General features: G+C 50.4%; 1 protein-coding gene across 4 annotated transcripts in view; it reads right to left on the bottom strand.

The window, feature by feature from the left end:
• Positions 1–13,148, bottom strand: part of BCL11B (BAF chromatin remodeling complex subunit BCL11B) — an 89,577-nt gene that overhangs the window by 74,029 nt on the left and 2,400 nt on the right. For 2 of the 4 annotated variants that reach the window (XM_032839520.1, XM_032839524.1), the window contains exon 2: positions 1,590–1,955. In XM_032839520.1, coding sequence (XP_032695411.1) covers positions 1,590–1,955 — 366 coding nt within the window. The remainder of the gene's footprint in view (positions 1–1,589; positions 1,956–13,148) is intronic. The other 2 variants (XM_032839521.1, XM_032839525.1) reach the window with 1 other exon arrangement.

Raw genomic sequence — 13,148 nt, 5'->3', positions numbered from 1 at the left:
GCAGGGCACTCTGAGAAGCCAAGGTTTACATGACTGTGGCCCCAAACATGCTGGTCATTTTTCTCAAAGCCCTTGGCAACTTGAGAGCATGAGAGACGTCCCTAGAGCTCACCAGCCAGAAGGGAAGGTCCACAGGCCAGTAAGATTTGGTGGGGTCTCCCCTGAACCTAGCATGTGCCAGCAGGAGTCTGCATCCCACCACAGCCTCTCACTAATCCCTAAGAGAGATCTCACTAATCCCATTTGAAAAGATGGGCAAATTGAGGCCAGAGGTCTCAGACTTGCCACGTGGCTTGCCGCGTTACCCTGCCTGCCCTCTGGGGGACGCGGCCCTCAGCTCCATCCTGCCAGGGGCAGCGGGTGTCTTGGGCTACAGCAGGCTCACCCTCCAAGGAGGAGGCCCCAGAGCCTCAGTCCCTCCAGCACCTCCGCTAGCTTCCATGCCCAAAACACAGCCGGCCCCTACTTACACACCGCAGCCCCAGAGGGGACCCCTGAGAGGAAATTTCCCCTGGCACAGAGCCTCTGCTCATTCAATGCTCACACCAGGCCTGCCAGTATTCTCACTCCCTGTTGACAGATAGGAAACTGAGGCCTGGACCCAGGAAGCGGCTTGTCCAGAGTCCACCAGTGGGGTGTGACCTCTCATGTACACGCTCGCTGGTGCCATCTTGCTGCGGGACCGGCTGCCGCTTACTACAGGAACACCAGCCACCATGGGCCTCTATCTTTGCCGGGCCTCCCAGGCTCAGAAGTCGGACCTACGGCAATACTGGGGTTTACACAGAACACGGGCTCCCTGGAGGAGGCTCTGTCATGCCATGGCCACTGCCCGGCAGGATACAGTGTCAACTCCCTATGGCCAGAGGACACAACCAAAACACCCATTCTTCAGGTGGGAAAAGTCAGCTGTCCAGGTGGTCAGCTGAAAGGGGCGCAGCGCTCCAACAAGTTCCCACAAGCCCTTCCCTAGACCTGCCAGAAAGATCAGGCAACATGAGAAGGAGCCTCTGGGAGCAGGGCACCTCTTTTTACGGATGGGAAACAGAGGCCAGAGAGAGGAAGAGGAGGAAGTGAGTTCTCCCATTCTTAAGTGCCTACCAGGCCCTGCGCACAGGCCACGTCTCATTAGACCTCACCACAAGCCTATGGAGATCAGTCTCATTAGCTCCATTTCACAGATAGAAAAACTGACTTGTCCACGTTGGGAAGAACAGATTCCAACCGAAGACCGTCTGGCGGCACAGTCAGAGACTAAGCCAAGAACACCAGCAAACTGAGGGTCACCTCGCCTTCCAAACTTCCATTCTGTACTCCCGGCCACCTACGGATTAGGCCCCGCAGCAGAGTGTCATTGCAAAAAGCAAAGCGACCAACTGCCAGCTGTGCTGCTCAGAGCCCCAAGCCCGTCTTGTCCTGAGGGGCACCCAGATAGCAGCCCCCCGGAACGGGCAAGCCCTGGCTGGTGGTCCTATCCCGGTAACCCCCGACCCCTCCCAGGCCTGACACCCGGAACGACGAGGGGGCAGGCGGGCGTGGGACCTGGGAGGTGGCTTCCGCGGCGGCCTGGCCAGGGCAATGTTCCATACCTGCAATGTTCTCCTGCTTGGGGCAGATGCCTTTCGTGGGTGAGAGCAGGTGGTCATCTTCGTCGGGGGTGACCTGGATCCCGATCTCCACCGGCTCGGACACTTTCCTGAGCTCGGAGCGTGAGGAGGGCGGCGGGCTGCCTTTGTCCAGGCCTTTGTCATAGCAAGCACCCAGGCCACCGCACTGCTTCTTCTTGTGCTCTATAAAAACCAGGATGTCCCCCAGGGGGAAGTTCATCTGACACTGTCCACAGGTGAGCAGGTCAGGGTCGGGGCCACCCACCATCAGCCCCAGGCTGCTGGGCTCCTCTATCTCCAGACCCTCGTCTTCTTCGAGGATGGCGGCCTCCACATGGTCAGCCTCTGCTGGAGAGAGAGAGGAGAAAGGGGCAGAGAAGACAGAGATGGGCTTAGGCAATCACGGGCACCCATCAACCATTCCAACCCTTCCCCACCGAGAGGAGGCCCCTCCGCTGCAGGGTCCCAGAGGTCACCGAGTCCCCACATGACTCCTGGAGGCCACAGATGGGCAAACTGAGGCTCTGAGAGTAACATCACCGCCTGTGGAAGTGGTTGCTTAACTGGTGCTAAACTTTCTGCTTTGTCATTTATCTACTGTTAATTCCCAACCCCCCCACCCCCACATACCAGGTAAACACATCTACGTGCACATACCCCCCATCCCACTTTCACAAGAGGCTCAGGGTCCTGGGCCCCGTACTTCAAGCTGGAGACGTGTCTCTCCCACTTTACATCATCTGAGAATCACCTGGGGAGCCCTGAACCCCGTGCCCAGGCGGCACCCCAGACCAATTACAGCAAGATCCAAACCTCAGATTGTCTTTTTGTTTTTAAGACTCCCCAGGTGATTCCAGTGGGCCGCCAAGGCTGAGAACCGTGCGCCAGAGCCGGTTCACCCTGCCTGGGCTCGATCCGCCGCCCCCTCCCTTCCACGGTTCATTCATGTCCTCCCCATTCATGGGAGCCCTGCTTGCATTCCTCTACCTCAGACCTGGCTGCACACCAGACAAGAAAACAGAGCCCCAGACGGGAGTCAGGCAGCCAGTCCTTAGGAGAGAAAGAAGCCCACATGCTCAGAAAGCAACAAGTGAGCGCTGGTTCGAAAAGAAACATGGAAGGAAAAAAAATAATAAAAAATAAAAAACAATGCAGGGGAAGGGACTCTGCAAATCTGCTCTCTGAAAGAGGGAGCCGGCTCTGCTCTTGGTCAGACTGCTATCACTTTGTAGATTTCCAGCACTCATCAGCTCCCACTGTCCTTTTTGTTTGTTGGTTTTATTTTCACTCCCAGAAAAAGAAAAGGAAAAAAAAAAAAAAAAACCCTCTTCAGACTCCAAAAGCATTTCTTAGCAGACGACAAACCACACTTTCAATGGGCTGTACATTTTCATATTTCTTTACCAGCCGATATACTTCCCTTCTTTCTTTATTTTGGAGGGACCATGGGACCCAAATATTTTGAAGCCAGTAAATGCCTCAAAATAGGAGCAACCCCCAGAGGGAGAACAGGAGGACTCAGCAGCCAAAAGTGTCATAAATAAGGGCACTGGACGATGAGGTTGCACATCCCCTTGGGCTCTGAGCAAACGTGGGTTGGTATTTTTCAAGAGCAAACAACTTGGTCGTGGAGACGGCACAAGTGTCAGGGTGCTGGGAAAAGCCAAGGGGCAGCCAGAGGTATGACACCCGAGGAGGCAGGTAAATTTTAAGTTGTATGGTATTTAGTGAGATACAGTGAAAACCACAGAGGAACGGAGGGAAGGGATGGAAGGGAGGGAAAACACATTCCGGGGCAGTGAAGTTACTGGCGGGCCAGAGCCAAAGAACAGATAATTTAAGGAAAAAATTCTGTGGCATCTTCCATCCTACATATGAATCCCTGTTCTGTATTCTCTGAACTCAGCTTCTTCAGGGCCTGTGAGAGTCCATGTGTGATGTTGAATCGAGGATGGACGGTGTAGGACAGGTGACACGTCTGAGACACATGTGAACAGGTTGAGGCACAGGTGTTGCTGGGAAGGAAAGTTAACATTGGAGAACCTGCCTGTGTTTAGAGACGAGCAGAGAGTGCTCCATGAATTACCCTTGGACACGCAGGAGATGCAAGTCAATGCAAAAAAATACCCCAAAGATGAGGAAATCTTAAATCTGTTATCTCCATACCTCTAAAACACACACACACATATACACACACACTAACCTATAAGGTAAGATAAACCGTTTTCACCAAGCCAGCCCCGGGAATCATTAATTACACTTTAAAAAAAGAAATCGGGAGTTTACTTAAAACAGAGTTGGAAGACAATGCTACATAATTAATTTACCAATTTATTTTATGAAAAGATGCTTTGGTATGGCTGAAATGTAATCACAGCCCTCACGCCGAATGGTGGTTGTAGGGGGGTACCAGATTCCTGTGAACGGTTTGTCAGAATGGAAAAGGTAATTATTCGGTGCTTCTTTTCCCTTTAATGATCTAACATTGAGCAATACTGTTTATATTGAAAAGCTTGCACCTTTAATTACCAATTACATATACATAATTTCAGAGCCAAAGGAGAGGGCTGTGAAAACAGTTCTTTAGAAATATAAGGATGTATTGTGTGCCATTTCTAGAGCGGGAACTCTAATAGATGGGAGGAGGATGTCAAAATATTGTTTTGTTAAAAAAAAAAAAAAGGAGAGAGGCACAAAGGAAATGAACTGAAAAGCAAAAAAGGACAAAATGAAACAGACTTCAGAAGGAGCAGGGACAAGCTCTGCGGTGGGAAGGGTGAAGGTACCCGGTCCCAAATGCCACTTGCCCACAGGCCTGGAGCTCCACTGCGTCCCCGAGGCTACCACACTTCCAGTGTGACCATCCTTGCTGGGGACGGGGAGGTGCTTCCTGCCGCTTAATAATTTAATCTTTCTCATCCTTGTTTTGTTTTGCTTTTCATTAACTTTTTCAGCCCTGCCTGTCGTCTCCCCTGGGAGGAGTTCTAGGAAGCCGGGAGGACCTCCTCGCTGCTAGGAGGCTTTAAGCTACATAATTTCAATTCGATCTTCTCATTCAAAAGAAACGCGGACTACTTTAAAAATTAGCAAAAGTCATATAAGCCTGTTCGCAGGCATTCCTGCCTCTCTGCCTTCTACCTTTTGCTGAGGACTTGGTACCAGCACTTTTTTTTTTCTTTTTTTTTTTTTTTTTTAACATCTGGTATTCTTTCCTTTATTTGGCTCTCTCTGCCTTTTCACTTTCCTCCTGCAGCAGTCACTGTGTCTGAAAGTATCCATTCGCTGTGCTACAGCTGTGAGTCCTGCCTGGCCCCCTGGCAGCCAAACCCCCCTGAGCAGCCAGGCCCTGCCCCAGTCCCACAGACAGCCCTGAACCTGACCTCCTGGACCCAGGACCCCGGACCCAGCTCGAGGCCTTGAAGGGAATCCAGAGGCAAAAGAAACAAACAAACAAATCTTCCCTCCCACTGTCAGTGTTGAAAGTAAAACTCAAGATGACAGCAGGAGGGGTGTTCACCCTACTCCAAGAACGGGGTTTCCTCTCTCCCCTCCTGGGGGGGTAAGGGGGGCTCTGGGCTTCATCTGCCAAGTGAGATACTTCCCAGGAAGGTGGCAACAATGTTACCCCCAAAGTTCAGGCAGCAGAGGCAGCATGAGAACCCCTCCACTGTCAAGTTGTGGGTCACACACAGAGTGTAGACCAGGACAGCTGAGCCTGAAGGCTCGTGCTCATGGCCTTCGGAGACACCCCCAAAGACGGGCTGTGGTTTCATTTCCGCTGGCGGGCGGATACTGAGCTGGGTGTGTGGGGTGCGTGTGTGTGCGCGTGTGCACGGCCCTTCTTAGAACCATATCGATAATGGAAGAAATAAAAGGAGAAAGAGCCCCCTGGGCCAGCTCAGAGAAGAGCAAAGCAGGCTGTGTCTGGCCCTCCCAGCACCCTCCTTTCCCCGTCCTATGGGCATCCGGAGCCTCACGGCCCCACACAGCTCGGAGAACCAGGCCTCTGCTGGGAAAGCCAGAGCGGCCCAAACCGCCACCCAGAACTAAGAAAGCACCAGGAAAGAGAAAAGACACATAACAAAAACAGTTTTTTGAATTCCCAGACCCAACAAACCAGCCCCTCAGGCTGTCCTGTCCGGCAAACTCAGACCTTAAATAAAGAAGGCAAAGACGAGGTCTTTCCTCCGAGATGATTTCTGCTTTTGTGAACAAGTCCCCAGGTGTCAGGCAGCTCTGGAAAATATTGCTGCTCTCGCTATTATGAGCCGAATAAAGTAAGGGATTGCTAAAACGTTTGACTCATTAAGAGGAAAAATGAATGGAAGCAGCAGGCACCTTGCTCAAATGTACGCTATCACGTCGGGGTGGGCTCTGAAATGTGAAATCCTAAAGCTCATGGACAAATGCATATTCTCTCTCTCACACACACAAACACACACAGAGTTAATTTTCTTTTACAACACATTTTATTTACGAGGCTACACCTCCTCCCAGCTGATACACGCATTTATAAGAAATGAAATCAGGGTTCACAAATAATAATGGATATTTGTTGTTAAGTAGATGGGGAAGCACTTGATCCGAAGTCAAACTCCCCCATGCCTGAGCTCCGCTGGGAAGGAATTTGGGGCAGAAGACAGAAATGGAAAGACATCATTAACACGGACCCAGCCAAGCAGCCAACAGGCCCCCAGCAGCTGCAAGGGCTTAGCATGGCCTTACCTGGCCAGAGATTTCCCCCACACGCAGGGCTCCAAGGGCCCCCCCTGCCCTGGTCCATCTGCAACAACTGCCCCTGCACCTGCCTTTTGGGGAATTCCAGCCGAGGGGCCAACCGCCTGCTACGCCCCAAGCACAGTGCGTGTACACTGCTGCACCCAGAGGACACAGGCCCATGGCCCCCTTACCCTGCACTGATTCAGATCCAAATTTCTAATGGCTAGGCTACAGTCCAGAAGAAACATAGGAAGAATTATTGTTTCAGTGATGGGGGGCATGGGTAGGAGAAGGGTGTGGGGGGAGGGGTGCCAGGCTCTTAAAATCGTGTGCCACCAACGTCATAGCCGCCATCCTGATGTGTACGCATGTTTACAAGAAATGCTCAGCATCCCTCCGCCAGAGCTCTGCATCCGACTGGAGACTTTACACCTGCTTCCTACGAAGACGGAGCCTTTGCCAGCAAGCCCATGCTCACCGAGAATCTGCGAAGGGATCTTTTCATTCTCCTCCCTGCAAACATTCCGGGAGGGGCTGAGACTCCAGGCGACACTGAACCACCACCAACACGCACACTCGACGGAGCGCAACACTTTCTGAGCTGCCATCAATTTTTAATTTATTGGATCCAAGAGAAAATAACAACCGTGGGGAGGGGAGGAGGGAGACGGGTAGATGGGAGAGAGAAGGAATCAATTCTTGGTGGAGAAAATAATCTATGACTAGATGACGCTTTAAGGCACGACAAGAGGTTTTATGAAGTTCTCCGAACATTGGGAATAATGAAGTGCCCGGCAGAGGCGGCAGAGATAAGAGCAGCCCGTCGGCCCAGCCAGGCATGCATCAGGAGGAATGTCCTCACAGGGTCAGGAGCGGTTAGAATGCATCTGAGGGTGGGAGCCCCTGTCCAGGGCCCAACCCCATCTGGCCACCGAATTCCTGTAGCCAGCAAGGCCTAGGGCCGCCACGGGCCCTGGGGGGACACAGCCTGGAGGGTGGAAGCAGGCCACATCGTACAGATGAACTCCCTCCCCTGACCACCTGCCCTCTCCGGAGGACAGCTGAGCAGTGCAGACGGGCCAGGGGTCTCAGAGCTGCTGGCCCAGGCCCCACACACCCCTGACACCCTCCAAAGGCCTCCTCCCTACCACCCTCAGATCGCCTGGAAGGAAAGGTGCATGCCGGAGCCACCCCCCGCCCCCGCCCCCACAAGGCCCTGTCTGTTCCAGGCCAAACACAGCACAACCCTCAAATGAAATTGTCCAGATTTCTGGCATCAGGGTGAAAGGCAGGGAGAAGACTGGGGGTGCACAACCTTGTTGGCAACGGATGGAAACGACTGAGGGTCTGTCTGGCTAAGGAGGCCTGCAGGAGAAGGCCTGAGCCTAGCCTGCATTCCAGGAAGGTGGGGATTCCTGATCCTCGGGAGGTGGTGTGGGATTTAAGAAAAACCTCAGTCACATAGCCCGGTGGCAGACTCTGGATGGGAAAGTGTCCCCGTGGGAGAAAGAACCCCATGTATACTTGTTACCCTACACCCCCCTGCCTGGTTTCAGGATACTTTGACATATTAAAAACAGCTCCTTGGAGGACACGGACTCTAGCCATGGACTGTCCAACCTTCCCTTCCCCACGCCTCATCTACTTCTCTTGAACTCCAAAAACTGAGCTCACGTGGCCTGTTCTCACCCATTCAAAAGCAGGGGAAAAAAGGCCAAATGAATAAGGAAAACAGCGTTCAGGTGCCTTCACAGATCCCGTCAATTACTAAGAGGCTACTAATAAAAAACCAAGCCCACAATACCAAAGAATAGAGCGACCTATGTTTTGATAAATAAAATAGTTGCTTTAAAAGAAAAAAAGAAAAAAAGATTTACCACCATAGAAACCCTCCCAAACACATTCAGAAGAGTCCACAAAGCTGCAAATGATTTAAATCTTCAGAGCCACAACAGGGCTCATAATGATGGAATATAAAAGCACTCTTTGAGGCCAAATGAAGAGATTTGTTTTATTTAATGCTGTGCTTTTTTCAAAGGTGCTAAGCGGAAGGAGAAAAAAGGACCCTCCATACAGGGCACCGGACTGCAAGCCTTTAGCTGCAGGACATTCTCCGAGGCCTGCGACAAAATAGCAAGGACACAAGCCACTTCAATGTCTCCCGTCCAAGGTAGAAATTTAAACATGACCTCATTTAAAAAAAAAAATCCTAGAAGCACACCCATTTCTGAAGCACACGTTCATCACAATAACATCGGCATTCAACTTTCTTGAGTCATTTTTGCACATTGTTTTAGCAGAGAGCTCATCGGAACATCCGCAAATGTATTTCTATTTCAGTGGAAGGGGGTCATAAAAAAGTTGTATGCAACAGTCATTTTTTTTTTTTTACCCTGAAGTTACTTAATTTTGTGTGGTCTGGGATTTTCATTATAGTTAAAACAGCTCAGGCTGGCTAATTCAACACCCAAGCAGATTATCAGCTCTCTTGGAAAAAGAAATAAAGAATGAATTTCTTCAATTTCAGCAACTACACAAAAGACTTGCATATGTCAAATGCCGGACGAAAAGTCCCAGTGAATGTAGCACCATTAATCAAAGCTCGATCTGGTGTCCCTCTTGCCAGTAAAAAACGATGCTGTTCCCTCTCCCCGCGCACCGCCCCCCCACACACACACTGGCTCATGCAAAAGATGCGAGAAGTGTGAAGGAGCATGTCCCTCTGCTTCCGTGGGTCTCCAAATTGCCTGCTGTGGGCTCTCTGTATGCAGGCCTTTGGGGAGACTACGGCTCCAGAGAGGCAGTCAACAAACGGCTTTTCTCGGGGAGGGGTAGAGAAACGGGGACCAGGACCTGAGCAGGTCTCAGGGGCATCTGGCTCCCTGGGAAAGAAGAGAGGTACACGGAGTGGGGAGCGTGGTGAGGGGTGGAGGGGGCAGAACACTGAGGACTCCAGACCCCGTCATGGGAGTAAATAAAGAAGTGACAAAGCCATACTCAGAGCAGCTTGATGACAGACATTCATCCCCGGTTCTCTCCCCGTTTAAAAAAACCCATCAGTGTGCCTACAGCTACCAAGACCTTCAGAGAGGGATGCTCAGCCAGCAGCAATCACTTGACTCTGTGATGCTGGGTGCAGGCCCCAGAGAGCATTTATTTTCCCTTGTCCTCCCATATGGGACCGACCCCAGCACCAAACCTGGAGTCTCAAGTCCTTGGAGAGCTCCGGCTAAAGGTAGGCCCCAACTGGACAGCCAGGGGGCCCTTCCTCAAGCCACAGGGGAGGCAGGAGGCAGCCTCCAAAGGTCAAGAACCCGATCTCTACCCTCCCCACATGTACTGTTTTTATCAAGCATCGTCATATCTGCAGTCCGTGTTTAGTTACAGCTTGTGAACACTCTCCCAGGTTCCAAGGCAAAGGGCTGGGCATTTCTAAAGTGAATTCTTTTAACAGTTTTCTACAGGCCAAAGGCCACACTGCCCAGCCCAAGGCTGCGAGGTGACCGTGCCGCTTCATCTCCTGAGTTGTCAAATGAGCTCGCTGCCGCGATATGCTTACAACTGGCTCAATTCAAACATTAAATGAAGTAGAGAAATCATCAGATAAATTGCGGCCCTCTGTACGAGAGAGTGAAGGCTCTTTCTCAGCTGATGACAGCACTAGGCTTTTGTCTGACCTAATTTATTTCTCTTTCAGGTTAGAATAAAGCACTCTTTCCTGTCTCAGGGCAACCTCTTCTGCCCATATATTGAACTCAACCATAAGACTCGAGGTTAACTGTGCTGTCTGCCTATTTCTTGAACTTGGAGAAGACATTATAGATCCAGAAATCCCGCGATCAAAAGCACACATATTCCCCAGCACTAAATTACATGTTTAGGAGAAAAAGAGTCTCATTAAAAGCCATCCATTAAGGGCACTGTTCAGGGTGAAAGGTATTAGCGACGCTGGGTCTAGCAAGCCCATACTCCTTCCAAACAAAGTTTTACACGTTATTTGAGTTGGCATTTGATATCTTTGGGGAATGGTGCTATTTCCCCTAGTACAGTGGGAACATTACCTAATAAATGGAATTGAGAATCCAAGTGTTATAAAACCTGAGCTAAAAGGATTTCCATTCATCAAGCTGTTTTAGGAGCATGACTCCCAAAAGCAGCAATTCTCGACCGTTCCCTGGGTCTGTGACATGCAACACAGAAATGGACAAAATGATGTATGCTCTTCCCAGACCCCTTCATTCCATAGCGAATGCCTGAAGAGTCTAATGGGATTTTCAGAAAGTCAAGACCACAGACTCATAGGGGAAAATGCACCGATTCAAAACTAACCATTTTAATTGTTAAAAAAAAAAAAAAAAAAAAAGGAAAAGAAGAGAAAAAAAGAAAAATACTCCCCTCTGCCTAGTGAGGGCTTATAAATCAATGCCAATAGCTTGAAAATAGATTTCTCAAACTTTATTCTCATTTTGTCCTGCTCGAATCTCCGCAGGAAAATCAATATTACAACTTCACACTTAAGACATTTTGCAGCAAGGCAAACTGCCTCGGCTGCTGATGGAAGCCCGCTCCTGGCCCGTTGCAGCGGAGGCGCCAAGCCATGACACGGGCACCGAGCTCCCCCTAGCTGCCACGTGGCAACAGGCGCAGCTCGGCGGTGCAGGCTTGCCATCAACGAAAAGCCAATTCAACTGAAAGTTTATTTTGGAAAGTATTTTATCACAACAAGCAACAGAGAATGCAAAGCGATCAAGGAAGGAGATGAAAAGGAAGAAGGGAAGGCCTGGTGCAAGACATGTTCTAAGCTAAAAGACAGCGCCAGGAGCTCGAGACTGATAAGGCGCTAGAAACTGGTGCTCTCTACAGTCGGAAGCTGCTATCTGTAAACGAACTGTTCCGTGTGCTTCCATCTCACCTGAGACGCACCGCTAATTACTGTCAGATGCACCCCAAGCTGGCCTTTCTCTCCGGTCAGGGAGACCCGTGGAGTCCTGCACTGCGGTCAGCAGACAGCCACACCCAGCCAGCTGACCTCAGCCTCCCTCCATGTTCCTAAGGCCGGCTTCACCAAAGCGACTGCATTCACTCTAGTACTTGAGCAATGACTCGTTTTCTTGTACGAAATACTCTGAAGGCCGCACAAAAATCGCCAAGGCCAAAGCACAGGCAGATAGCAAGCTCCCACCCTCAAAGAAAGAAATATGCATATGTACATAATATTCAGGGAGGGAAAGAATACCCTTTAAAAATATTAAGGGTTGTTAAAATACGCTCACGGCTGTTTTCTCTCAGGTGTGAATTACAAATGAATAAAATCAGCCTGGCATAACACCTTTGATGAACACATTTTTATTCTCCCGTGGAATCAGAGCAGCTGACTTATATCACACTTCTAATGATATGGGGTTCCCTTCTGTGCAGAAGGGAGACAAACTTCACTCCCCCTTCCCCTGCCAACTATCCCCCCCCCCCACCAAAAAAGAGGACCCACGTCTTGTGAAATTTATCAGAGGCCCAATCTTGAAAGATTGTGGACAACTGGAAATACACTATACCCCAGAGAGTTAAGGTCGTTGTGAACCCAGCCGCCTCCAAAACACACAGCTATAGCAAAACCCAGTTTAAGAGGCAACTGTGAAATTAACAGTTAGCCTAACTTCCGTGTCAAACCTTGGGTCTCTAGTTGTTTTTGCAAAATTGTGAATTCATATGGAAAATTACTGACCTTCCAAGGAAACCTGTTGGTAGGTTGTTGACAAAAATCACCTTCACTAGGGCTGTATCGTTTACGAGGAACATCTTACTCTTCGGAAAGCCTCAGAGCACCTTCGTGGACCCGAATCCATTTCAATTTCCCCTACTCTCCCTGTCTGGCACAGGGCTCACAGCCCTTCCCTCTGCCTGGTCAGCCACTGCCCCTCTTCTTCCCTCCTCACTGTTGTCACTGTTGTTTTGTGTTTGTTTTTATTAATAGCTGTGTCTGTCGTCCTCCAGTTCTAAAAGCCATATCCATCTGGGTCAAACATTTTGAAGCAAACCAGAAGCCCAGGTTTTCATCCCCAGCTGTCTCCCACCCTGTTTTATACTTCACTTCTCTTCTCTCGGGCCCTGTCTGTACATTTAACAAGGCTCACTACAGAGCTCTTCTGCAATGCCCCCCACCCCAAGATCATTTGCTGTTTGTGTACTCTTCATGTCTCCCAGACCAGCAGTCATCCTAAGTTACATTGTCTCTAAAGAACCAGGGGCAGCCACCCGACGGAAGATGCACATTTTGGGTAATTTTAAAATCTAGAATGTGAACCCTCCGGGGTAAGGGCTATGACAGCACTGGTTCTGCTGGCCAGGGCTCCAGAGCACCCTAAACCCAGGACTCCTGCATCACTGTGGAGAGGCACTTCCACAGGCCACGCAGCCTCAACTGCATCCAATTCTTGCCATTCTCCTGCCTGCACTCCCACCTCCCGGGTGACACAGGACAAACAGAGAAGCCAGCTGCTTTTTGATAATAAATAGCCTTGTCTGAAAACTGGTTGGACCACTCTCTCTGCCTGACCCCCTGCACATGCCCTGGGCTCCATGTGCCCCTGAAAGGCAGGCAAGATATCCTCTGCCCCTGTCTCCTCCTCCTCCTCTTCCTCCTCACCTCTTCTCCTTTGCCTCTCTCTTCTCCCTCCCTCCCAGCTCCAGTGGCAGCGGCATTTTCCCCAGCACCGTTGCAAGGCTGAGAGAGAAGGGAAACAAATGAAGGATGGAAGGATGTTGCACCAGCAGGCACGCCTTGTCCCCCACGACCAGCTGCCACCAGTCCTTCTGGCCAGGGCT

Source organism: Lontra canadensis, unplaced genomic scaffold, assembly GCF_010015895.1.
Source record: "Lontra canadensis isolate GAN:19392208 unplaced genomic scaffold, GSC_riverotter_1.0 scaffold108, whole genome shotgun sequence".
In the NCBI taxonomy this organism is placed as follows: Eukaryota; Metazoa; Chordata; class Mammalia; order Carnivora; family Mustelidae; genus Lontra; species Lontra canadensis.
Note: the sequence above shows the minus strand (reverse complement) of the source record. Positions and strands in the feature narration are given on the sequence as shown.